We start from the raw sequence: 25872 nt of genomic DNA, 5'->3' as shown, positions 1-25872 counted from the left end.
CCACCATGTCTATTGCTAGGGCGAGAAATGTGGGTGAAATGAAAGCCACCATAACACAGCACACGGGGTGAGGCTGTGTCGGATGGCATTAACCATGTTTCAGTAGTGTCCAGGAAGGATAGGTTACAAGAGGTAAAGAGGTTGTGAACGACATAGAGCTTATTGCAGATGGAACAGGCGTTCCAGAGTGCTCCAGAGAAGGGGTGGATAGTGGGAGCTTGGTGTTGCAGAGATTGGAGCGATTTATAGTAGGTGGGGAGTGATATGAGGGAGAATTAATGGGGGGTATCAGCTGTGAAGGTCCAGGATTGGGAGATTTGTCACCAGCAGTGAGAAGTCAAAAGAGGGAGAGGAGAGAACGAGAGTGGATTGCTTGTTTTAGTAGAACCAATCTGAGGTTAAGGTCTTCCTGTTGAGGTTAAGGTACCGTCACACTAAGCGACGCTGCAGCGATAGCGACAGCAATGCCGATCGCTGCAGCGTCGCTGTGTGGTCGCTGGAGAGCTGTCACACAGACCGCTCTCCAGCGACCAGCGATGCCGAGGTCCCCGGGTAACCAGGGTAAACATCGGGTTGCTAAGCGCAGGGCCGCGCTTAGTAACCCGATGTTTACCCTGGTTACCAGCGTAAAAGTTAAAAAAACAAACAGCACATGCTCACCTGCGCGTCCCCCAGCCTCTGCATCCTGACGCTGACTGAGCTCCGGCCCTAACAGCACAGCGGTGACGTCACCGCTGTTGCTTTCACTTTCAGTTTAGGGCCGGCGCTTTAGTGTCAGGAAGCAGAGGCTGGGGGACGCGCAGGTGAGTATGTACTGTTTGTTTTTTTAACTTTTACGCTGGTAACCAGGGTAAACATCGGGTTACTAAGCGCGGCCCTGCGCTTAGTAACCCGATGTTTACCCTGGTTACCAGTGTAAAATATCGCTGGTATCCTTGCTTTTGCTGTCAAACACGGCGATACACGGCGACCTAGCGACCAAATAATGTGCAGACCTTCTAGCAGCGACCAGCAATTTCACAGCGGGATCCAGATCGCTGCTGCGTGTCAAATACAGCGATATCGCCATCCAGGTCGCTGCAACGTCACGGATTGCTGGCGATATCGCCTAGTGTGACGGTACCTTTAGGTGAGAAGGTAAGAAAGAGGGTAAGATAAAAATTTGTTTAGAGAGTGCTGGGGTTTGGAGATAAGGATTAGTGGAGCAAAAACTGTCAGGGTGTAAGTTAGCATGGAAAGAGTGTAGGAGATAAAGAGGAAAGCAAAGTTTATATGCAGTTCTAGCTCTTTCCTTCTGGTCACTTCTGGTATATTTCTGATGTGCATTTAAAGATGCTGCACACATAGACCAAGGTCAGCATAGACCTATTGCTTTAAATTTATACGCCTGTAAATGCACATGAAGCATACCAGGTGTGAGCAAAAGGAAGGAGTCACAGGGAGACAGGTAAGACAAGTAAAACAATGACATAAATTAATAGACAGGCGTTAATAAGAAAAGTTTGCTGCTAACACAGCAGTGAATGGAATAGGAAATAAATGTATTAGAAAAGACAGATACATAAGTGTGAATGGCGTTCAGTGAATATGCAGGCTAATGCAGACAGGACACATACTAGCCAAGACAGACAGATACACAAGTATAGTATAGTATCAAATATAGTATAGATGTGACAAGTATAGTATGATTAATATAGTTTGTCTTTATTTATGTATGTTATGTATATCCGTGCTTATTCCACTCCTCCTGGACTCACAATTCTTACTTCACTTTCCTTTATTGGAAAATTTGAAATAAAAAATGTCCTGAAAAACTGAAAAATAACGTAATGCTAATTCAACTTCTAAAAAATAAAAATATTGGATTTAAATACATTTAAAAAAAATCATTTTAGCGTGCTAGTATTAGTCCTTGTGAAGGCTCCTTTTCTTTTTTTTAAATTTAATTAGAGTAAAATTTACTACCAAACTTTAATAACCAAAAGTCTGGGGAAGCCAAAGAATATAAGTGACACAATTGCTGCTTTGTACTGTGGGAGAGAAGGCTATTATTCATGGACAAAGTGGAACGATCCCTTGTGTGATGTAGACACAGCGAGATGCCACCGCCTGCAGCCATGAAGGGTTATGTGCCCCGCCGCAGTCACATAAAATATAGACAATCTAATTTACAAAGCTATAAATGATTCCAGCAAACAATTCCGCCTTCAGTCGAGAAAAGCCAAAATAAACCCGCGTCCTTCCTTTTTTATTCCACTCATGAGCTGATGTTGGATTAGATATTTCTAATTGTAGATCTGCTATTTATAACTCCTCTGAAAAGTCATAAAGTGGTAAAAATTTTCGGACAAAAAAGTCTTTTTACTGTATTTTACTACAGAGCGGCTCTCCCCTCAGTGCTGGGCGGATTGTAGTGTACTGAAAGGAAGACATTTAAAGCCTAAAATTGATTAAGGCAAGCAGCAGCTATAGGGGTTTTGCGGTTTTGGAAAAGCTCTTTCCCTCTGCCGCTGCTCTTGATGTCTCTCATTTTCTGCAGCGTTGCTCAGAGCCGCTGAGATCAGTGATTGACTGCAGCGTTGTCACTATGACATCAGGGTTACAGCAATAACAGACACTGGAAGCAGCAGATGACTCAGCGATGGACCTGGGGAGGGTAAGGGTATGTGTCCACGGTCAGTAAACGCTGCTTGTTTGACGCTGCGCAGAGCTGCAGCGTCAAACACGCAGCGTCCAGATGTTCCAGCATAGTGGAGGGGATTTTTTGAAATCCCGTGACCACTATGCGTGGAAACCCGCACGCGGTGGGCCTGCGACTCCGGACATGCTGCGCGTCTTTTCAGATCGCAGCATGTCCGTACACCTTGCGGGGACGCAGCGTCCCCGCAAGGCATATCACAGGGCGCTATGGGAGAGAGCGATCATCCCGGATGTGTACAGTTAACACATCCGGCATCATCGCGTCCCAGAAGGGGGCGGGGCTTAGCACCGAGCGGCTTCGCCGCTCCGGCGATACCGCCGGCCATCCTGAACGTGGACACGCAGCCTAAGGGTATGTGTCCACGTTCAGGATTGCATCAGGATTTGGTCAGGATTTTTCATCAGTTTTTGTAAGCCAAAACCAGGAGTGGGTGATAAATGCAGAAGTGGTGCATATGTTTCTGTTATACTTTTCCTCTAATTGTTCCACTCCTGGTTTTGGTTTACAAATACTGATGTAAAATACTGACCAAATCCTGATGCAATCCTGAACGTGGACACATACCCTAAAGCAAACTGCAGCTGAGCAGAAGGGGTTTTTCAAAACCAAAACTATTTTAACTCATTTGCTCAGTTATTTTTTTTTTGCGCTGTTATTCCTTGTCATAATAATGTTGCAGTCTGTCAATTGGATGAATTACAAATTAGTAAAAGAAAATCATAGATACACTCAATGACAGCATGACAATATGGGGTTACAAATGGGAAGGTTACGTCCGACCGCCATTGCCTTTGTTTGCTCTGCTCCTTCCTCTCTGCTCCTTCATTCTGTGTGCTCTGCTCTCCATTCCTTGCATGCTCTGCTTCTTCATTCTGTGTACTCTGCTCTCGAATCCTTGTTTGCTCTCTTCCTTCCTCTTTGCTTCTTCCTTCTGTGCGCTCTGCTCTCCATTCCTTGTTTGGTTTTCTCCTTCCTTCTGTGCGCTCTGCTCTCCATTCCTTGTTTGGTTTTCTCCTTCCTTCTGTGTGCTCTGCTCTACATTCCATGCATGCTCTGCTTCTTCATTCTGTGTACTCTGCTCTCGAATCCTTCTTTGCTCTCTTCCTTCCTCTTTGCTTCTTCCTTCTGTTTGCCCTGCTCTCCATTCCTTGTTTGGTTTTCTCCTTCCTTCTGTGTGCTCTCCTAATCCATTCCATGCATGCTCTGCTCCTTCCTTCTGTGTGCTCTGCTCTCCATTCCATGCATGCTCTGCTCCTTCCTTCTGTGTGCGCTGCTCTCCATTCCTTGTTTGGTTTGCTCCTTCCTCTCTGCTTCTTCCTTCTGTGTGCTCTGCTCTCTATTCCTTGTTTGCTCTTTTCCTTCCTCTCTGCTTATCCTTCTGTGTGCTCTGTTCTCCATTCCTTGTTTGCTTTGCTCCTTCCTCTCTGCTTCTTCCTTCTGTGTGCTCTGCTCTCCAATCCTTGGTTGCTCTTTTCCTTCCTCTCTGCTTCTTCCTTCTGTGTGCTCTGCTCTCCATTCCTTGTTTGGTTTTCTCCTTCCTTCTGTGTGCTCTGCTAATCCATTCCATGCATGCTCTGCTCATTCCTTCTGTGTGCTCTGCTCTCCATTCCATGCATGCTCTGCTCCTTCCTTCTGTGTGCACTGCTCTCCATTCTGTTTGGTTTGCTCCTTCCTCTCTGCTTCTTCCTTCTGTGTGCTCTGCTCTCTATTCCTTGTTTGCTCTTTTCCTTCCTCTCTGCTTCTTCCTTCTGTGTGCTATGCTCTCCATTCCTTGTTTGCTTTGCTCCTTCCTCTCTGCTTCTTCCTTCTGTGTGCTCTGCTCTCCATTCCTTGTTTGCTCTTTTCCTTCCTCTCTACTTCTTCCTTCTGTGTGCTCTGCTCTCCATTCCTTGTTTGCTCTTTTCCTTCCTCTCTACTTCTTCCTTCTGTGTGCTCTGCTCTCAGTTCCTTGCTTGCTCTTTTCCTTCCTCTCCGCTTCTTCCTTCTGTGTACTCTGCTCTCCATTCCTTGCATGCTCTGCTCCTTCCTTCTGTGTGCTTTGCTCTCCATTCCTTGTTTGTTTTGCTCCTTCCGCTCTGCTTCTTCCTCCTGTGTGCTCTGCTCTCCATTCCTTGATTGCTCTTTTCCTTCCTCTCTGCTTCTTCCTTCTGTGTGCTCTGCTCTCCATTCCTTGATTGCTCTTTTCCTTCCTCTCTGCTTCTTCCTTCTGTGTGCTCTGCTCTCCATTCCTTGTTTGCTCTTTTACTTCCTCTACTTCTTCCTTCTGTGTGCTCTGCTCTCCATTCCTTGTTTGCTCTTTTCCTTCCTCTCTACTTCTTCCTTCTGTGTGCTCTGCTCTCATTTCCTTGTTCGCTCTTTTCCTTCCTCTCTGCTTCTTCCTTCTGTGTGCTCTGCTCTCAGTTCCTTGTTTGCTTTGCTCCTTCCTCTCTGCTTCTTCCTTCTGTGTGCTCTGCTCTCAGTTCCTTGTTTGCTCTTTTCCTTCCTCTCTGCTTCTTCCTTTTGTGTGCTCTGCTCTCTATTCCTTGTTTGCTTTGCTCCTTTCTCTCTGCTTCTTCCTTCTGTGTGCTCTGCTCTCCATTCCTTGTTTGGCTTTCTCCTTCCTTCTGTGTGCTCTGCTTATCCATTCCATGCATGCTCTGCTCCTTCCTTCTGTGTGCTCTGCTCTCCATTCCATGCATGCTCTGCTCCTTCCGTGTGCACTGCTCTCCATTCTTTGTTTGGTTTGCGCCTTCCTCTCTGCTTCTTCCTTCTGTGTGCTCTGCTCTCTATTCCTTGTTTGCTCTTTTCCTTCCTCTCTGCTTCTCCTTCTGTGTGCTCTGCTCTCCATTCCTTGTTTGCTTTGCTCCTTCCTCTCTTCTTCTTCCTTCTGTGTGCTCTGCTCTCAGTTCCTTGCTTGCTCTTTTCCTTCCTCTCTGCTTCTTCCTTCTGTGTGCTCTGCTCTCCATTCCTTGTTTGGTTTTCTCCTTCCTTCTGTGTGCTCTGCTAATCCATTCCATGCATGCTCTGCTCCTTCCTTCTGTGTGCTCTGCTCTCCATTCCATGCATGCTCTGCTCCTTCCTTCTGTGTGCACTGCTCTCCATTCTTTGTTTGGTTTGATCCTTCCTCTCTGCTCCTTCCTTCTGTGTGCACTGCTCTCCATTCCTTGTTTGCTTTGCTCCTTCCTCTCTACTTCTTCCTTCTGTGTGCTCTGCTCTCCATTCCTTGTTTGCTCTTTTCCTTCCTCTCTACTTCTTCCTTCTGTGTGCTCTGCTCTCAGTTCCTTGCTTGCTCTTTTCCTTCCTCTCTGCTTCTTCCTTCTGTGTGCTATGCTCTCAGTTCCTTGTTTCCTTTGCTCCTTCCTCTCTGCTTCTTCCTTCTGTGTGCTCTGCTCTCTATTCCTTGTTTGCTCTTTTCCTTCCTCTCAGCTTCTTCCTTCTGTGTGCTATGCTCTCCATTCCTTGTTTGCTTTGCTCCTTCCTCTCTACTTCTTCCTTCTGTGTGCTCTGCTCTCCATTCCTTGTTTGCTCTTTTCCTTCCTCTCTACTTCTTCCTTCTGTGTGCTCTGCTCTCCATTCCTTGTTTGCTCTTTTCCTTCCTCTCTACTTCTTCCTTCTGTGTGCTCTGCTCTCAGTTCCTTGCTTGCTCTTTTCCTTCCTCTCCGCTTCTTCCTTCTGTGTGCTCTGCTCTTAGTTCCTTGTTACCTTTGCTCCTTCCTCTCTACTTCTTCCTTCTGTGTGCTCTGCTCTCATTTCCTTGTTCGCTCTTTTCCTTCCTCTCTGCTTCTTCCTTCTGTGTGCTCTGCTCTCAGTTCCTTGTTTGCTTTGCTCCTTCCTCTCTGCTTCTTCCTTCTGTGTGCTCTGCTCTCAGTTCCTTGTTTGCTCTTTTCCTTCCTCTCTGCTTCTTCCTTTTGTGTGCTCTGCTCTCTATTCCTTGTTTGCTTTGCTCCTTTCTCTCTGCTTCTTCCTTCTGTGTGCTCTGCTCTCCATTCCTTGTTTGGCTTTCTCCTTCCTTCTGTGTGCTCTGCTTATCCATTCCATGCATGCTCTGCTCCTTCCTTCTGTGTGCTCTGCTCTCCATTCCATGCATGCTCTGCTCCTTCCGTGTGCACTGCTCTCCATTCTTTGTTTGGTTTGCGCCTTCCTCTCTGCTTCTTCCTTCTGTGTGCTCTGCTCTCTATTCCTTGTTTGCTCTTTTCCTTCCTCTCTGCTTCTCCTTCTGTGTGCTCTGCTCTCCATTCCTTGTTTGCTTTGCTCCTTCCTCTCTTCTTCTTCCTTCTGTGTGCTCTGCTCTCAGTTCCTTGCTTGCTCTTTTCCTTCCTCTCTGCTTCTTCCTTCTGTGTGCTCTGCTCTCCATTCCTTGTTTGGTTTTCTCCTTCCTTCTGTGTGCTCTGCTAATCCATTCCATGCATGCTCTGCTCCTTCCTTCTGTGTGCTCTGCTCTCCATTCCATGCATGCTCTGCTCCTTCCTTCTGTGTGCACTGCTCTCCATTCTTTGTTTGGTTTGATCCTTCCTCTCTGCTCCTTCCTTCTGTGTGCACTGCTCTCCATTCCTTGTTTGCTTTGCTCCTTCCTCTCTACTTCTTCCTTCTGTGTGCTCTGCTCTCCATTCCTTGTTTGCTCTTTTCCTTCCTCTCTACTTCTTCCTTCTGTGTGCTCTGCTCTCAGTTCCTTGCTTGCTCTTTTCCTTCCTCTCTGCTTCTTCCTTCTGTGTGCTATGCTCTCAGTTCCTTGTTTCCTTTGCTCCTTCCTCTCTGCTTCTTCCTTCTGTGTGCTCTGCTCTCTATTCCTTGTTTGCTCTTTTCCTTCCTCTCAGCTTCTTCCTTCTGTGTGCTATGCTCTCCATTCCTTGTTTGCTTTGCTCCTTCCTCTCTACTTCTTCCTTCTGTGTGCTCTGCTCTCCATTCCTTGTTTGCTCTTTTCCTTCCTCTCTACTTCTTCCTTCTGTGTGCTCTGCTCTCCATTCCTTGTTTGCTCTTTTCCTTCCTCTCTACTTCTTCCTTCTGTGTGCTCTGCTCTCAGTTCCTTGCTTGCTCTTTTCCTTCCTCTCCGCTTCTTCCTTCTGTGTGCTCTGCTCTTAGTTCCTTGTTACCTTTGCTCCTTCCTCTCTACTTCTTCCTTCTGTGTGCTCTGCTCTCCATTCCTTGCATGCTCTGCTCCTTCCTTCTGTGTGCTTTGCTCTCCATTCCTTGTTTTGCTCTTTCCGCTCTGCTTCTTCCTCCTGTGAGCTCTGCTCTCCATTCCTTGATTGCTCTTTTCCTTCCTCTCTGCTTCTTCCTTCTGTGTGCTCTGCTCTCCATTCCTTGCATGCTCTGCTCCTTCCTCCTGTGTGCTCTGCTCTCCAATCCTTGTTTGCTCTTTTCCTTCCGCTCTGCTTCTTCCTTCTGTGTGCTCTGCTCTCTATTCCTTGATTGCTCTTTTCCTTCCTCTCTGCTTCTTCCTTCTGTGTGCTCTGCTCTCCATTCCTTGTTTGCTCTTTTCCTTCCTCTCTGCTTCTTCCTTCTGTGTGCTCTGCTCTCCATTCCTTGTTTGCTCTTTTCCTTCCTCTAATTCTACCTTGTGTGTGCTCTGCTCTCCATTCCTTGTTTGCTCTTTTCCTTCCTCTCTACTTCTTCCTTCTGTGTGCTCTGCTCTCCATTCCTTGATTGCTCTTTTCCTTCCTCTCTGCTTCTTCCTTCTGTGTGCTCTGCTCTCCATTCCTTGTTTGCTCTTTTCCTTCCTCTCTGCTTCTTCCTTCTGTGTGCTCTGCTCTCCATTCCTTGTTTGCTCTTTTCCTTCCTCTACTTCTACCTTGTGTGTGCTCTGCTCTCCATTCCTTGTTTGCTCTTTTCCTTCCTCTCTACTTCTTCCTTCTGTGTGCTCTGCTCTCATTTCCTTGTTTGCTCTTTTCCTTCCTCTCTGCTTCTTCCTTCTGTGTGCTCTGCTCTCAGTTCCTTGTTTGCTCTTTTCCTTCCTCTCTGCTTCTTCCTTCTGTGTGCTCTGCTCTCTATTCCTTGTTTGCTTTGCTCCTTCCTCTCTGCTTCATCCTTCTGTGTGCTCTGCTCTCCATTCCTTGTTTGGCTTTCTCCTTCCTTCTGTGTGCTCTGCTAATCCATTCCATGCATGCTCTGCTCCTTCCTTCTGTGTGCTCTGCTCTCCATTCCATGCATGCTCTGCTCCTTCCGTGTGCACTGCTCTCCATTCTTTGTTTGGTTTGCTCCTTCCTCTCTGCTTCTTCCTTCTGTGTGCTCTGCTCTCTATTCCTTGTTTGCTCTTTTCCTTGCTCTCTGCTTCTTCCTTCTGTGTGCTCTGCTCTCCAATCCTTGGTTGCTCTTTTCCTTCCTCTCTGCTTCTTCCTTCTGTGTGCTCTGCTCTCTATTCCTTGTTTGCTTTGCTCCTTCCTCTCTGCTTCTTCCTTCTGTGTGCTCTCCTCTCCATTCCTTGTTTGGTTTTCTCCTTCCTTCTGTGTGCTCTGCTAATCCATTCCATGCATGCTCTGCTCCTTCCTTCTGTGTGCTCTGCTCTCCATTCCATGCATGCTCTGCTCCTTCCTTCTGTGTGCACTGTTCTCCATTCTTTTTTTGGTTTGCTCCTTCCTCTCTGCTTCTTCCTTCTGTGTGCTCTGCTCTCTATTGCTTGTTTGCTCTTTTCCTTCCTCTCTGCTTCTTCCTTCTGTGTGCTATGCTCTCCATTCCTTGTTTGCTTTGCTCCTTCCTCTCTACTTCTTCCTTCTGTGTGCTCTGCTCTCCATTCCTTGTTTGCTCTTTTCCTTCCTCTCTACTTCTTCCTTCTGTGTGCTCTGCTCTCAGTTCCTTGCTTGCTCTTTTCCTTCCTCTCTGCTTCTTCCTTGTGTGTGCTCTGCTCTCAGTTCCTTGTTTCCTTTGCTCCTTCCTCTCTACTTCTTCCTTCTGTGTGCTCTGCTCTCCATTCCTTGCATGCTCTGCTCCTTCCTTCTGTGTGCGCTGCTCTCCATTCCTTGTTTGGTTTGCTCCTTCCGCTCTGCTTCTTCCTTCTGTGTGCTTTGCTCTCCATTCCTTGTTTGCTCTTTTCCTTCCTCTCTGCTTCTTCCTTTTGTGTGCTCTGCTCTCCATTCCTTGTTTGCTCTTTTCCTTCCTCTCTACTTCTTCCTTCTGTGTGCTCTGCTCTCAGTTCCTTGCTTGCTCTTTTCCTTCCTCTCTGCTTCTTTCTTCTGTGTGCTCTGCTCTCAGTTCCTTGTTTCCTTTGCTCCTTCCTCTCTACTTCTTCCTTCTGTGTGCTCTGCTCTCCATTCCTTGCATGCTCTGCTCCTTCCTTCTGTGTGCTTTGCTCTCCATTCCTTGTTTGTTTTGCTCCTTCCGCTCTGCTTCTTCCTCCTGTGTGCTCTGCTCTCCATTCCTTGATTGCTCTTTTCCTTCCTCTCTGCTCCTTCCTCCTGTGTGCTCTGCTCTCCAATCCTTGTTTGCTCTTTTCCTTCCGCTCTGCTTCTTCCTTCTGTGTGCTCTGCTCTCCATTCCTTGATTGCTCTTTTCCTTCCTCTCTGCTTCTTCCTTCTGTGTGCTCAGCTCTCCATTCCTTGTTTGCTCTTTTCCTTCCTCTCTGCTTCTTCCTTCTGTGTGCTCAGCTCTCCATTCCTTGTTTGCTCTTTTCCTTCCTCTCTACTTCTTCCTTCTGTGTGCTCTGCTCTCAGTTCCTTGTTTGCTCTTTTCCTTCCTCTCTGCTTCTTCCTTCTGTGTGCTCTGCTCTCAGTTCCTTGTTTGCTTTGCTCCTTCCTCTCTACTTCTTCCTTCTGTGTGCTCTGCTCTCAGTTCCTTGTTTGCTCTTTTCCTTCCTCTCTGCTCCTTCCTTCTGTGTGCTCTGCTCTCCATTCCTTGCATGCTCTGCTCCTTCTGTTGTGAACTCTATTTTTGGGCTCCCTCTAGTGGTCACAAGCGGTACTGTGTAGTGTTGTCTTTCTGCAGGTTGCAGCATCAGCTGGTTCGTTATCCTGTGGTTTCCTATTTAGCTCACCTGGATACTCAGTTCCTTGCCTGCTATCAATGTATTCAGTGCTCTTCAGATTCCTTGTGTCTACCTTGCTCCCAGTCTCTCCAAGACAAGCTAAGTTTTTGTTTGATCATTTTTTGATTATCAGCGTTCATTATGTTTTTAGTCCAGCTCGCTAAAATGTGATTTCCTTGCTTGCTGGTTGCTCTAGGGGACTGAGTTTCTCCCCCCACACCGTTAGTTGGTGTGGGGGTTCTTGAAATCTCAGAGTGGATATTTTGTAAGGGTTTTTTACTGACCGCATAGATTCCCTTTTCTATTTTCTGCTATCTAGTATTAGTGGGCCTCATTTGCTGAATCTGCTTTCACCCCTGTGTATGTGCCTTCCTCTTACTTCACCGTTATTATTTGTTGGGGGCTTCTATATCTTTGGGGATTATTTCTCTGGAGGCAAGAGAGGTCTTTCTTTCTCACTGGGGGTAGTTAGTTCCTCAGGCTGGCTCGAGACGTCTAGGATTTTTAGGCACGTTCACCGTCTACTTCTAGTGTGTTTGGATAGATTCAGATTTGCGGTCAGTCCAGTTTGCCACCTCCCTAGAGCTTGTCCTATGTTTGTTACTTAGCTGGAGTAATTTGTGATCCTCAACCACTAAGGATCATAACATCCTTCCTTCTGTGTGCTCTGCTCCATTCCTTGTTTGCTCTTTTCCTTCCTCTCTGCTTCTTCCTTCTGTGTGCTCTGCTTTACATTAATTGTTTGCTCTTTTCCTTCCTCTCTGCTTCTTCCTTCCATGTGCTCTGCTCTACATTCATTGTTTGCTCTTTTCCTTCCTCTCTGCTTCTTCCTTCTGTGTGCTCTGCTCTCCATTCCTTGCTTGCTTTGCTCCTTCCTCTCTGCTTCTTCCTTCTGTGGGCTCTGCTTTCCTTTCCTTGCTTGCTTTGCTCCTTCCTCTCTGCTTCTTCCTTCTGTGGGCTCTGCTTTCCATTCCTTGTTTGCTTTGCTCCTTCCTCTCTGCTTCTTCCTCCTGTGGGCTCTGCTCTCCATTCCTTGGTAGCGCTGCTCCTTCCTCTCTGCTTCTTCACCTGCTTCCTGCACTGTATTCTGTGTGCTCTGCTCTCCATTCCTTGTTTGCTCTTTTCCTTCCTCTCTGCTTCTTCCTGTGTGCTCTGCTCTCCATTCCTTGTTTGCTCTTTTCCTTCCTCTCTACTTCTTCCTTCTGTGTGCTCTGCTCTCAGTTCCTTGTTTGCGCTTTTCCTTCCTCTCTGCTTCTTCCTTGTGTGCTCTGCTCTCAGTTCCTTGTTTGCTTTGCTCCTTCCTCTCTACTTCTTCCTTCTGTGTGCTCTGCTCTCAGTTCCTTGTTTGCTCTTTTCCTTCCTCTCTGCTTCTTCCTTCTGTGTGCTCTGCTCTCCATTCCTTGCATGCTCTGCTCCTTCCTTCTGTGTGCTCTGCTCCATTCCTTGTTTGCTCTTTTCCTTCCTCTCTGCTTCTTCCTTCTGTGTGCTCTGCTCTACATTGTTTGCTCTTTTCCTTCCTCTCTGCTTCTTCCTTCTGTGTGCTCTGCTCTCCATTCCTTGCTTGCTTTGCTCCTTCCTCTCTGCTTCTTCCTTCTGTGGGCTCTGCTTTCCATTCCTTGTTTGCTTTGCTCCTTCCTTTCTGCTTCTTCCTCCTGTGGGCTCTGCTCTCCATTCCTTGGTAGCGCTGCTCCTTCCTCTCTGCTTCTTCACCTGCTTCCTGCACTGTATTCTTTTTTCTCATGATTTCTTTCTCCTGCTGCTGCACTGAACAGGCTCGGCTGTCTCTCCAGTTTGGCTGTTCTCCTACTGACATCAATCACAGGATCGACCAATTCCAAGATAGACCAGTACGAGCCTGCCTACCACCGTACACTAGAGCGAACACAGAAGGGGGCCCCACTGTGCCCGGAGGCCCTGGGCAACTGCCCAGGCTTATCCCCTAACACCAGCCCAGCCTCCACCCCCCCTTGACATTATCATGAGGTGCCAAGTGAAGGCTCTTGTGTCTGCCATGTTACTATTCCTCCGGAGCCCACCCTGTGGCTAAGCATCGTAGGAAAGTAATATACAATAGACTACAGTATATTACAGTGTATTGTATAGGTGATCAAGCGATCGCAATGTAATGTAAATGTAATGTAAATTTTTCTTTTGTATGCACTATATTTTCTTTTGAAAAATAAAAATAAAAGGAAAATCCAGTCCTGTTGAGCAGGATTCCAATTTTTTCTATTTTCCTTGATACAATAAATGCCTCGACGACTGAAAGCTGGGGGCTCCCAGGAGGAAATAAGTTGATTGTTTCCCAGTAGATGCACTTTCTGTAGAATTGTAACACTACTTGCCTGCAGATTGACCCTATATCTGCAAATAAATAGCATTTTACGAGGTGACTGCTTCCCTTTAAAGGGAACTTGTCACTCGATTTGCTCATGGGCTGGTCAGCATGGATCAGAGTCTGGCTGCCCAAACTCCGATGTTTCATAGAAAACACAGTTGAAGAGCAGTCGAAAACCATAGGAAGAGATGAGGCTAGTGTGACGTGTTCCCTCCCCGAATCACTCCAGATGATTGACACCTCTCTTCCTATGTGCGCACATGATGGAGACATGTCAGTCACCTCTAGTGGAGCCGTCCGGGGCTCATAGTCCCTGTCACGTCGAAGCGTTTCAGAGAAAGACCATGCCTGGCTACGATCATGGTTCATGCTGCCTGGGATTTGGGCAGCAAGAAACAAGTGACAAATTCCTTTTAAGGTTCCAAAGTATTGGTATTTTAGGGTGATATATATATTTTTTTATTTTCATCGACATCTATCCACTTGTTAAAGAGTTTGAGTACTCAGCAATGCCTTGCACCTCTTCATTATAGAAGCTGGTAGGCGTCCAGTCCCCACATCTCACCACCACCAATAACACCGGATTTCTCCTTTAAATAAGTGGCCATAATACAAGAGCTAAATACCAAGAGCGAAAATGAAGCTCCAGCTAGTGACTAATAATGTTTATGTAACGGCAACGACATCATTGTTTATACATGTAGATAAGGATAGTAATGTAATTAGAACTAAACATGGCGTCAGAAGGATTAGGACACCTTAATCAGCACCCAGCTATTTTTTTTTTATATAAACGCACATGTCCACAATGTCCGCAAGGTTCTGGAGTTAATTAAATAGCGAGCCTAATTATATCCGTTACGTAATTGGAAAAAAGTCTCTGTGCTCCAAAACTAGTTGAGATAAGCTAGCTGGAAACACAGAATAATTGTCAATAGAAAGATGTCACCGTTAAAGGGGACTTTTATTATTTTTGTGCATGGGGCTAAAAGCTGACAGGCAGTTAGGTGTTAACTACTTGCTTGTTCTGCACAGGGACGATCTTTGCTGGTGATTTCCTGCTTCATTACACCTCTCGTAAACAAAGCAGTTCTTCCTCTTCTGAGTTTCTCTGTCATCGGGGCGTCACTGTTGATGTCATGCTGATTGACTGCCAGCTCCCAGCACTTAGGCAGTGGGGAGCCGGCTGTCAATCAGCATGACATCAGTAGAGACGGCCCTAAAACAGAGCAAAAGAGAAAATGCTGCTCTGTCAAGTTGATGCCAGTGGAAGCAGTCATCCGTGACCTCTTTGAGCTGGTGCAGATTGGAACTGGCAGGCATTTGGCAACTACCTTACGGTAAGTTCAAATAACAGCAGAATAATAGCAAAAAATTATAAATGTCCCAGATATCTCCTTTAACATGCAAGCATGGAATAGGAATGACAGGAGATAAACCAGATTAAATTAGGGAAGATGGTCATAGTGCACCCATGTTTTGGGACCCACGGTGCAATAATTTTTCAGTCGAACTTCAGGACAATGGGTGGGCAAAGTAGGCAACTGTGCAAGGTGCAAGTTTGGAAATAGGCAGGGGAGGCACAATTCAAGGATTTGGTTCCTGAATTTTGATTTGTTCTTTAGTGATATCTTTGACTTAGAGTATTAATAAGAGATAGGTCCAATGATGCAGAACCCTTGAGGGGGCGGCTTGTGTTGGCTGATTATCATGTGTTTATAGCTCCAGCAAAAGCCGGTAAAAAGATAATGATCGATGGTCACTGCTTTCAACCACAAATCATGTCAAATGATTCCTTTTCAGCTGGCATAACACATGTTGTATCGTCTAGGTCTGGGGATCTTTTCAGTTTTGTTTACTATAAGAAAAACACTTTTGTCTGTGCCGGACTTTGGTTAGATGGTGCCCAGTGCAGAATCCTCTACTGATACCCCCTTACCAGACATCACATAGTATACAAAAACCTCTAATGAAGCAATGTATTAATTGATGCACTTAAATATATAGATATGTTACAGAGGAATGGAAACAAGGAGCCATCACTTGTCACCCATGGTAAAAAGATGGATGATGCTATAAAAAAGTTGAGCACAGTGTAAAGTTTCAAACTTTGGACTCCATTTTTCTTGATAAAGTCAATGGCTCAGTCTGGGGAACATTGTATACTAGATTTGAGAAAAAAGACTCATGCCTCACCGGACCATCATCCAGGTACTTCATGGCAGCCGGATCAGGTCTACTCTCACTTCTGGCGGCAGATGGCCCCTTGGACACTTTCTTTTACTAGTCCCTTCAATTTCATGATGTTGAACCCAAGCGAGGACTAGTCAGTAGTTACCTGCTGTGAAGTAGTAAGTGCAAGAGGTGGCCAGGATGGCCGGCTGATGTTGTCGGCTACAGAAGTGAAGATTGTCATACAGGACCAGACCACACACACCGGACCCCGGTACTTTATGCCATGTTTCAGGTTGTTATGCGGCAGCCCTATATTGAGTCCTGTAGTTCCCCGGTTCTCTATCTTTTTTTTTAGAAGTCTTATACTGCTCCTTTTATCCCTCACATCCTTTAATTTTTTCGACATATTTGATTAATGGATTTCAGTAATGACAAAGTGTAAAAACTCAAAATCAAAGGAAGCTGCAGATTAGGGGTCAAGCAAAGCCAAAGGGGGTCAACAAGTCATTTTATCTTGATCAGGGCACAGGTCCCAGACTTGCATCCAGTGTAAGTTTAAGTGAGTCTTAATAACGTGCAAGAAGATAAAACTGGAGGTCCACATTTAGGAGATAAAGGTTTTTACAATCATTTTACTTTTAAAAAGTTTTCTGTCTGTCATCACGGTGATGCATTTTCTTCATAGGAGCCATAAAGATGAAACAATGTGCGGATTTTGAGTACTTCTGAGCTGCTCTCCTTCACCATTGATACTAAAAGGATTTGTTCACACGTTGAGTATTTGCAGCATTTTTTTCCATTTGAAAAAAAAATGCCAAGTTTTACAGTCCCGGCATAAAGAATATAATTTCCAAAGTGTCATCTACATGCTGCATTTTTTTCTTGCAATATTAAACCATCAAAGTGTCTTTTACATCTGCAGTATGTTAATTCTTTCAGTGTTTTTGCAGCGTTTTCCACCCATTCAAATGAATACCTAAGAAACACAACAAAAAACACATAAAAAAACATGAAGAATGTGCGTAACATACCCAGCTTTTTTCCTGCCAACACTGGCATTTTTCATGTGGAAATAAAATGCCACAAAAATACCCTGTGTGAACATACCCTAAAGTTCTGTGCAGTATAAAAAAAAAAACAGTCTCTTAGGCTACTTTCACATTTCCGTCTGTAGTTGCCCGTCACAAAGTGTCGGCGCGACGTACCGACGGAAGTGTGTCCTTTCACATTTCCGTCTGCAGTCCTGGGGACGAAAGAGACAGAGAGAGACATTTCCTGCCGGGCATGCGCTGACGGAAAAACAGGATACAACGCACAGAAAAATGTTCCCTTGAACGTTTTTTTCCGGACAACGGGCCACCAAAATCTGACGCAACCAGTGCACGACGGACGAAACGTGTGGCCATACGTCGCGATCAGTCGGTAATACAAGTCTATGGGAAAAAAAACGTATCCTGCGGGCAAATTTGCAGGATGCATTTTTTTCCCAAAACGACGCATTGTGACGGTTTCTAAACAACGTAAGTGTGAAAGTAGCCTAAGTCTTAGCAGACCATAAAGTGAGTGTTCAGCTTTCAGCACATTTTTAAGGACAATATTCAGATTTTTTTTTTATAAATTTCTGAGAATATTTTTCTAGGCATTGGCGCTCATATTTTCTGATCCAAAGCTTCTACTCCCATTCTTGTTGCTTGCATCTTCCAATCAGGGGAGTATACAGTATGTGCTTACTGCATATTGTCAATTAATGGGGTCATCCAGGCTCGGGACATAATTCTGCAGTCATCCCATATGACTACCAGGCGTCACTACCGTATATTAAGTGGTAATTAGTAGAGATGAGCAGATCAGGGAAAATTCGAATTTGCCAAATTGGGTGGATTTTCCCATGAGATTGGATTTGGAAAGAACTTATTCTCCAAGAATAGGATACTTCTTTTTAAGATGTAAAAAAACGGCGCGTGATGAGACTTTATGGCATGCAATGACCTCCGAGACCTGGTCATGGCCGGAAGTCCCATTTTAGAGTGAAGACACTTGAGATGCAACAGAAAGAAGAGTCTCTGAGGACCAGATGGAGGGTGGTGAGCAGTGGGTCGACCAGAGAGGTGAGGGGTAAATTTTATTTTATTTTCATCTTTTGCTGGCCTTCTATGGCTCCTCGAAATGGTGTCCAGCTGGCTGAATTGACAAAGAGCAAATTATACAAAGTTCGTATTCTGGAGTACACGGCTTTTTGTAAAATTTTAATTCAATTCGCCAATTTCTAGTAACTAGGCATCATAATGCCCACGAGCTTTAACAATGTAACATCTGTTTGTTTCCTAGCTCTTTTTTTGCTATGATATTGGAAGAGACAAAGCATTGAGAATATGTATCAAAGAGTAAAATTAAAATGGCTGTCCAGGACTATTCCTTTTTTTTATTCTGGGCCTAAGAACTAACAGGCAGGTAGTTGCTAACTACCTGCCTATTGTATACAAATATCAAAAGACTGACCGTCACTTCCAAACGGAAATCAGGTTTGAACAGGTGCTTACCAAGAGTAGCCATCTCCATATACAACTAACAAATAAAGTTGATCTCTGTAGCGCTATTATTATTATTATTTATTGTTATAGCGCCATTTATTTCATGGCGCTTTACATGTGAGGAGGGGTATACATAATAAAAACAAGTACAATAATCACTATAGCATGTAAACGTGAAATACATGAAATATGAATTGCATTATTGCTCTAGAGAATATGAAAAATTGAGAATACTTAGCACATAAATTGGTCAATTCATTTGGACCCGGCAGCCACGAAAAGGCGATTCTCGTTGCTGGGAACCTATCTAATGTGAATCCTCTCTTAGATTAAAGTTTACATTTTGGGTACACATAAATTGGCCAATTTGTGCACTATATATTCTCAATTTTTCATATTCACTAGTGCAGTAAGGCAATTCAAACTTCATATTTTTTGTTTGTATGCTATAGCGCTACACAGTGCTACTTTATTTGTTGGTTACCTACCTGCTGTGTCCAGTGTCGATCTCTGTTGACACAGAATGGTGCCTGCTGGTAATTCAGCGGCTTCCACTGCCATCACGTCGACAGAGCAGTGGCTTTTCTTTTGCTCCGCTTCCACATTGTGGGAAGTCGACTGTCAATCAACATGACATTCTATCGACAGGGTGGCCTGAAAGAGGAAGAGCTGCTTGTCATGGGGTTACTGTGACAGTGTGGAGCCAGAAGACCTCAGAGATGCACTTCTCCTTCATTTTAAATCTGTTTATTTCTTCTGGCAGAACAGAAGTTAATTGGCCATGTTGGAAATCCCTGTGCCCACAGCTGAGCATGGATAGCTACTCCCTTCCCATTTATAATCTGGGCTTTGCTACAAATCCTTGTCAGAGCTAGCGTTTGCTGCATGGCTAACGGAGGGAGAGGAGTACATATGAGGAGAGTTGGAGGAGTTATTAGTGATTGTTGCTTGATTTGTACGTGTGGTAATTCCTTATCCTTCCCTGTTTTGCTTTCTTCCCCTTCCTGCACACCCTGATGGAGTCCTCTGTTATATGTGAGTGAATATTTTGTGTGTGAAGTTTTCGGTTTCCCCTTGTCTTTGTTGCCCTGGTTGTAAGGTGGGTGTACTATGGTGCACAGTAGCGCCCCCTCTTTCCTGGGTGGGGGAAGAGATCAGACGGAGGGGTAACTCAGGAGATAAGGCAAGGGTGGAGGTCCCGGCATCTTCGTCATCTGAAGTATCCCGGAAGCAGGGCAAGCTAGGGCGTTCCCTAGTGTTAGGGCCAGGAAAGTAGCCCCTGGTCCCAGGTCACCCAACAGCTGTGCCGTGACACTGCTCTGTTGATGTGGAGAAGCTGAATTGCTGGCAGGAGTGGTTGGTGACTGCTTGGAGCCGGAGCCAGGTAGAACAGGCAGGTAGTTTTCTGCTAGCAATTAATCTATTAGTTTGTAGGCCCATAATTAAAAAAATAAGACAGTCCTGGAGAACCCCTTTAAAAACTTCTTTGGTATAAATGCCAGCCACCAGATAGAGATCTTCTGAAAAATAGCGCTACAGATTAAAAACAAATGGCATCTATTTGCATGTCAACAGCTGTGAACATCTGCGGGAACTCAGGTCTTTGGGTTTTTCCACCCTCATAATAAGCATCATGCATCATTATAAGACCTACACCCATGTTTTGCCTTTTCATTACTTCCCAGAAACAATAAGTGGTCTACTAAATGCAATTCATTCTCCTGCTCAAATCTGATTTACACTTGGTAATAAAGTGCCGCCACCTTAGGGCATGTTTTGCTGATGTCTGAAAACTTAATGGCACTGAATGTTCTTCTTGTGCCGTTGTTCAGAGAGGCCTATTCATATCATGGTGAGCTGGCCCCTTACCGTAGGTCATCAAAGCTTGGATTCACTAGTCACTACATGAGAAAAGCCTCAGGAGAAGCGGGACACTCATGACCTTGGACAATAAAACAATGCGCATTCAAGGACAAAAGTTTTCTTGTATGCGGATTGTGCATGACCAGTAAATGATGGAGCTGTGTGCTCCATGTGATCATGGCTGGTTTATCTCTGGAAATTAAACTTTTGAGGACTGCAAAAATATGGCAGCTGTGTAAAGTTTCCATGTCCCGTAATATACGGGTCCGTTTTGCATAGGCTTCAGTGTTAAAGAAGAAACTGATTCAGTTGAAATCATGTTTTTGTTTTTTTTCATCAGACAAAAAAGTTGTGTCCCTGCAACTTTTTATCAACTGCTTTCTGCTTGATCTGTTTCTAATGGATGATTACTGGACAAGAAAACGAAACCTAAGAGACTGGGAGGATGACAAAATGCAGGTGATGGTGATCTAAAGGTGGCTTCACCTTTACCCGTCACAGCCAATTTTCATTTTTGTACATTCGTCTTTTCCTCTCCTTTCTCCAAGAGTCATAACTTTTTTTATGCATTTTTTTTGTCCACACTGATGGTTTGTTTTAACGCGGTATGAGTCATAGTTGGGGTCAATTTTCACTTTACTTATATTTCATCTGGATAGATAATCTGCACGATGCTTAAATATGTACAGAACCTTTAATCTATTCTTATGAGCGACAGAGCGTTCAATTTTGTTTTATTCAGTTATTATCATTTTATCATTGCCTGAATCTATAACCTGTATCACCCTAAAATATTTTGCGTCTTTATTATTTTTCAATATTTACGGTATCTTTATTTTCATCCTTTTTGCCACTAGCACCTTGCACTATTATTGGGTCTTATTTACATTTATGAATTGTTGGTGCATATATGCTGTTTTCTTACTTATCATATGACATGTTATGTATAATTATTGTATTTTTTTGTAAGTGCCCTCTGTGCCACCATACGCCCTATGTTTTGCAATAAAGGTATTTTTATTAAATTAATGGTCCCTCTATAAAAAAAAATAAATTTTGACCTCATCTCGGCATATTTTCATTGGTTTGTTCAGTATGAGTCGAGTGGTTTCCACTTTTGTCCTCTGGCACATTCGGATATATAAAATATACAAAGAATTGATTTAGCATATAACTACACTGCTCAAAAAATAAAGGGAACACTTACACAACAGAATATAACTCCAAGTAAATCAAACTTCTGTGAAATAAAACTGCCCACTAAGGAAGCAACACTGATTGCCAATTTCACATGCTGTTGTGCAAATGGAATAGACAACAGATGGAAATTATTGGCAATTATCAAGACACCCTCAATAAAGGAGTGGTTCTGCACTGCAAGTGGGGACCACAGACCACATCTCAGTACCAGTGCTTTCTGGCTGATGTTTTGGTCACTTTTGAATGTTGGATGTGCTTTCACACTCGTGGTAGAATGAGACGGACTATACAACCCACACAAGTGTCTCAGGTAGTGAAGCTCATCCAGGATGGCACATCAATGCGAGCTGTGGCAAGAAGGTTTGCTGTGTCTGTCAGCGTAGTGTCCAGAGGCTGGAGGCGCTACCAAGAGACAGGCCAGTACACCAGGAGACATGGAGGGGGCCGTAGGAGGGCAACAACCCAGCAGCAGGACCGCTACCTCAGCCTTTGTGCAAGGAGGAACAGGAGGAGCATTGCCAGAGCCCTGCAAAATGACCTCCAGCAGGCCACAAATGTGCATGTGTCTGCACAAACGGTTAAAAATCGACTCCATGAGGATGGTCTGAGTGCCCGACGTCCACAGATGGGGGTTGTGCTCCCAGCCCAACACCGTGCAGGATGCTTGGCATTTGCCACAGAACACCAGGATTGGCAAATACGCCACTGGCGTCCTGTGCTCTTCACAGATGAAAGCAGGTTCACACTGAGCACATGAGACAGGCATGACAGAGTCTGGAGACGCCGTGGAGAATGATCTGCTGCCTGTCACATCCTTTAACATGACCAGTTTGGCAGTGGGTCAGTAATAGTGTGCAGTGGCATTTCTTTGGAGGACCGCACAGCCCTCCATGTGCTCACCAGAGGTAGCCTGACTGCCATTAGGTACCAAGATGAGATCCTCAGACCCCTTGTGAGACCATATGCTGGTGCGGTTGGTCCTGGGTTCCTCCTAATGCAGGACAATGCCAGACCTCATGTGGCTGGAGTGTGTCTGCACTTCCTGCAAGATGAAGGCATTGAAGCTATGGACTGGCCCGCCCGTTCCCCAGACCTGAATCCGATTGAACACATCTGGGACATCATGTCTCACTCCATCCACCTTCGCGTTGCACCACAGACTGTCCAGGAGTTGGTGGATGCTTTAGTCCAGGTCTGGAAGGAGATCCCTCAGGAGACCATCCACCGCCTCATCAGGAGCATGCCCAGGCATTGTAGGGAGGTCATACAGGCATATGGAGGCCACACACACTACTGAGCATCATTTCCTTGTCTTGAGGCATTTCCACTGAAGTTGGATCAGCCTGTAACTTCATTTTCCACTTTGATTTTGAGCATCATTCCAACTCCAGACCTCCGTGGGATATTAGTTGTGATTTACGTTGATCATTTTTAAGTTTTATTGTTCTCAATACATTCCACTATGCAATGAATAAATATTTACAACTAGAAAATTTCATTCAGTGATATCTGGGATGTGGGATTTTAGTGCTCCCTTTATTTTTTTGAGCAGTGTATTTGTATATAATTATTTATATCTGCACTTGTTCTTTTTTACATATTTGTTCTATTAGCAAAGGGCAGGTATGGAGGACTTAGCATGTTGCATGGACTTGACTTGATCAAAATACAAACTGTAATATTTAGTTTCTCCTGTGGTGGCGCTATAGGAAAATTAAACACTTGCTGATGGTCCTCCGTAGATTACCGCCGGGGCCCTAAGCAACCCTATAAAGGGCCTATTGGCAGGGGATACTTTTAACTCTTTCAAAGTAGACGAACCCTCCAAGTTTGACCACATTCACTGAAAAATCATGTAATCTGATGTCTATATAAATTTGTGACATTTTATTCATGCCAATGTCTTTTTGTACTCTACAGATTATTAGACATCATTCAGAATCTCAGGACCCCTGTAATCTCAGGTCTGCCGGTATACGCTATGCCACCTGGTACATTTCCCGTTTGGATCCTATGCCTACTCGTAGGAGTTTCCAGTCAATATTCTCCAACGCCGCCGTCTCTTGAAGAGACTTCAGAACTCTTGCAGACATCATATCAGGAGCCAGCGGCCAACTTAGTGCCCATGGATATAAGGCTACAGAATGATACGGACAACGTCTCGAATGAAAACCAAGGAAGAATGCCGCCTCGCCCACCTCCGCCTTGTCTGTCCCGCTTCAAAATCAAGCACGCTTTCAAATACGTCACAACAATACTGTCCTGTGTGATTTTCCTGGTGGGGATTGTAGGAAATTCCACACTTTTAAGAATTATCTACAAGAATAAGTGCATGAGGAATGGACCCAACGTCCTTATCGCCAGCCTGGCACTTGGTGACTTGTTCTACATCCTCATCGCTATTCCAATCAATATTTATAAGGTTTGTTAATAGGGCTCTAAAATATTTATTTGTATTAAGGACCACAATGCTTGGACTGACTGTGGGTCTCCTGACCCAAAACTACTGGATCATATATGCCAACGAGGCTTTAAGTTTGGGTCAAAAGACCAGCGGAACTTACCTGGACCTTGAAATAAGTCTATCTGCACCCAGAGTTACTCGAGAAAGGCTTGCATCAATCCATTTTCTCCTACTTAGAATCATAGAATGGTAGAGTTGGAAGGGACCTCCAGGGTCATCGTGTCCAACCTCCTGCTCAATGCAGGATCCACTAAACCATCTCTGACCGATGTCTGTCCAGCCTCTATTTGAAGACCTCAATTGATGGAGAACTCACCATCTCTCATGGCAGCCTGTTCCACTCATTGATCACCCTCAATGTCAAAGTTTTTTTCTAATATCTAATCTGTATCTATACTTTCTAACTTTATTATGTATAGACAGCTGTGTTATGTGATCTCCAATCTGACAACCAGTACAGTACATGTTCTCCTGTGTAGACAGCAAGTTAGTATCTGACTTTCCATAAACAGCTCCATTCTAAAGGGCATTTCAAATCCAACGTTCTCAGAATTGGTGGGGATCATAGCAGCTATACCTTACCAATCAGAAAGTTAGATCACCTTTTCTGTGAATAGGTGATAACTTTCAATGTTTGGGAATAACCATTGTGCCTAAATATAAGAGAAAAGTGATATAGTAGGTGAATGCCTACAATGTTTAGCTGCAAAGTTATAAAACTCCCTTGACTCACACTGACTATATCTATCATCTGTGTGTGCTGTGTGCTGAATCTCCCGTGTATTCTATGAGAAGCAGTTTCAGTCTGATTCCCCTGACTCCTGCTTGTAAACACAGTCAAGGAGAAACCTATCACAAGCAGGAGATGGAGAGTAGATATGTTAATTCTGCAATACAAAGAGTACACTAAGGCTGAGATAGGGGACAGCAACACTGTGTCTTACTGATTTATCATTGCTGCCTTGATATAGAACTCCGAGCTAGTTACATACAATGTGATTAGACTTTGCATCACCTGTAAAACTTTTAAGCATCTTCATAATAATTCTTTATAGCATTTATATATTTAAATCATCTTCAGGACTTAATTGTTTAGGATCCCATCTCATGTAACTCCAACGAGAGACCGTACGGCTTCCAAAGAGCATTTGGAAAGGAGGCCCAACCCTGGTTGTCCCCATAGTATATGCTACTTGAACTCTATTGTTAGGGAATAGGGGGTTGGGAATTGGTCCAAGGGTCAAGGAAAAAGCACGGATGAAGAAACAAACCCAAGGTCAATGTTGGGTGACAAAACAAAGTACAATATTAGTGGTCCCAAGAGAGTATCCCATTAGTATGAGCTTATCTGATTCACTTTGTATTGAGTTAGTTAATAGGGGTCCGAGAGTCCTATCACAGTATGGGTTATTATTTTATTATGTCATTATTAAAAAAAAAAAATATGATCCCTGTGTACTTGCAGCTGCTGGCGGAGAACTGGCCTTTCGGAGTTTATGTGTGCAAGCTGTTCCCCTTTATCCAGAAGGCATCTGTTGGGGTTACCGTGCTCAGCCTTTGTGCTCTCAGCATAGACAGGTAAGACTCAAGACCTTCTAACGCCCACAACAGTCAGGTTTTAGATTTTCATGTCAGTGTAGTAATTCCTGACAACCTCTACACGGTCGCTATCTACAGCTCTATGATGACACCATCTGACTATTCTACCCATTATAGAATTCAAAATACAGAATGGCATGATCTTTTAAAGGCTTAATTAATTCATTGGCATGTTTTCGTTTAATGGGGTGGTCCAAGCTTGGCATGAAAGTCTGCTGTGACTGTATGTGACTGCAGGCTTGTGAATCCTCACATTGCGCAGATTGCATGCTGTCAGGATTCTCTGGTGTCAATGCCGGGAGCGGGCGGTCTCGTGACCTCAGGTATGTGGTATGTATACTTCACACTAGACATGTTTGGCCTCTCTCAATTTCAATGAGGCTGCGCACGTGTACTCTGCTGCAGGTATATCAGTTCTCTGAATGCTGAGATGTGTTTAACCCCACCCACACCACTGATTGGCAGCTTTCTGTGTGCACTGTGCAGAGGCAGAAAGCAGACAATCAGTGGTGAGGTCAAGGTTATGCTGAAATCATGAATATGGAGAACTACATGGCAGCAAGTTTACTAGTCCTCTAGTGATAATCTCCTAATACACTGCGATTTTATCAAAACTACAGCAAACAGTCTGCTCTCCTACCGATATCAATTTGAAATTAAAAGGTCACCTAGAAGAGTATTTTTCTTTAAATCTTCAATCAACTTCTTCCCCTATTTCTTTGTGGGAAGCGCATAAGGCAGTATTGAGAGGCCTCTGTATTCAAGTGGCCTCCCGCAGGAAAAAAGAGAGATGTGCGAAGATGGTTGAATTGGAGGACAGGGTATTAGTGCTTGAGACTCAATTAAAGAATTCGCCATCCCCTGACATATATATAGAAATCTCACCCATTCCCGAACTGAACTTGACCTCTGTCTATCTGAAAACGCCGACCGAGCCTTACGCTGGTCCCAACAACGGTTTTATGCCCTCAATAATAAAAACAACTCTAATTTAGCACGTCGGTTAAAATGCCTACCCCAACCCCGTCCCCCAGTAAGATTATGTACCCCCTCAGGAATCACGTCCAA

General features: G+C 44.5%; 1 protein-coding gene across 1 annotated transcript in view; it reads left to right on the top strand.

The window, feature by feature from the left end:
- The window catches only part of LOC143805779 (endothelin receptor type B-like), a 49045-nt gene that overhangs the window by 6108 nt on the left and 17065 nt on the right, over nt 1-25872 (top strand). Inside the window, exons 2-3 of the mRNA XM_077285437.1 lie at nt 22662-23163; nt 24671-24783. Coding sequence (XP_077141552.1) covers nt 22723-23163; nt 24671-24783 — 554 coding nt within the window. The 5' untranslated portion in view covers nt 22662-22722. The remainder of the gene's footprint in view (nt 1-22661; nt 23164-24670; nt 24784-25872) is intronic.

This window comes from Ranitomeya variabilis, chromosome 2 (genome assembly GCF_051348905.1).
Source record: "Ranitomeya variabilis isolate aRanVar5 chromosome 2, aRanVar5.hap1, whole genome shotgun sequence".
NCBI classification, from domain to species: domain Eukaryota; kingdom Metazoa; phylum Chordata; class Amphibia; order Anura; family Dendrobatidae; genus Ranitomeya; species Ranitomeya variabilis.
The sequence above is the reverse complement of the archived record's forward strand: the minus strand, read 5'-3'. Positions and strand labels throughout refer to the sequence as shown.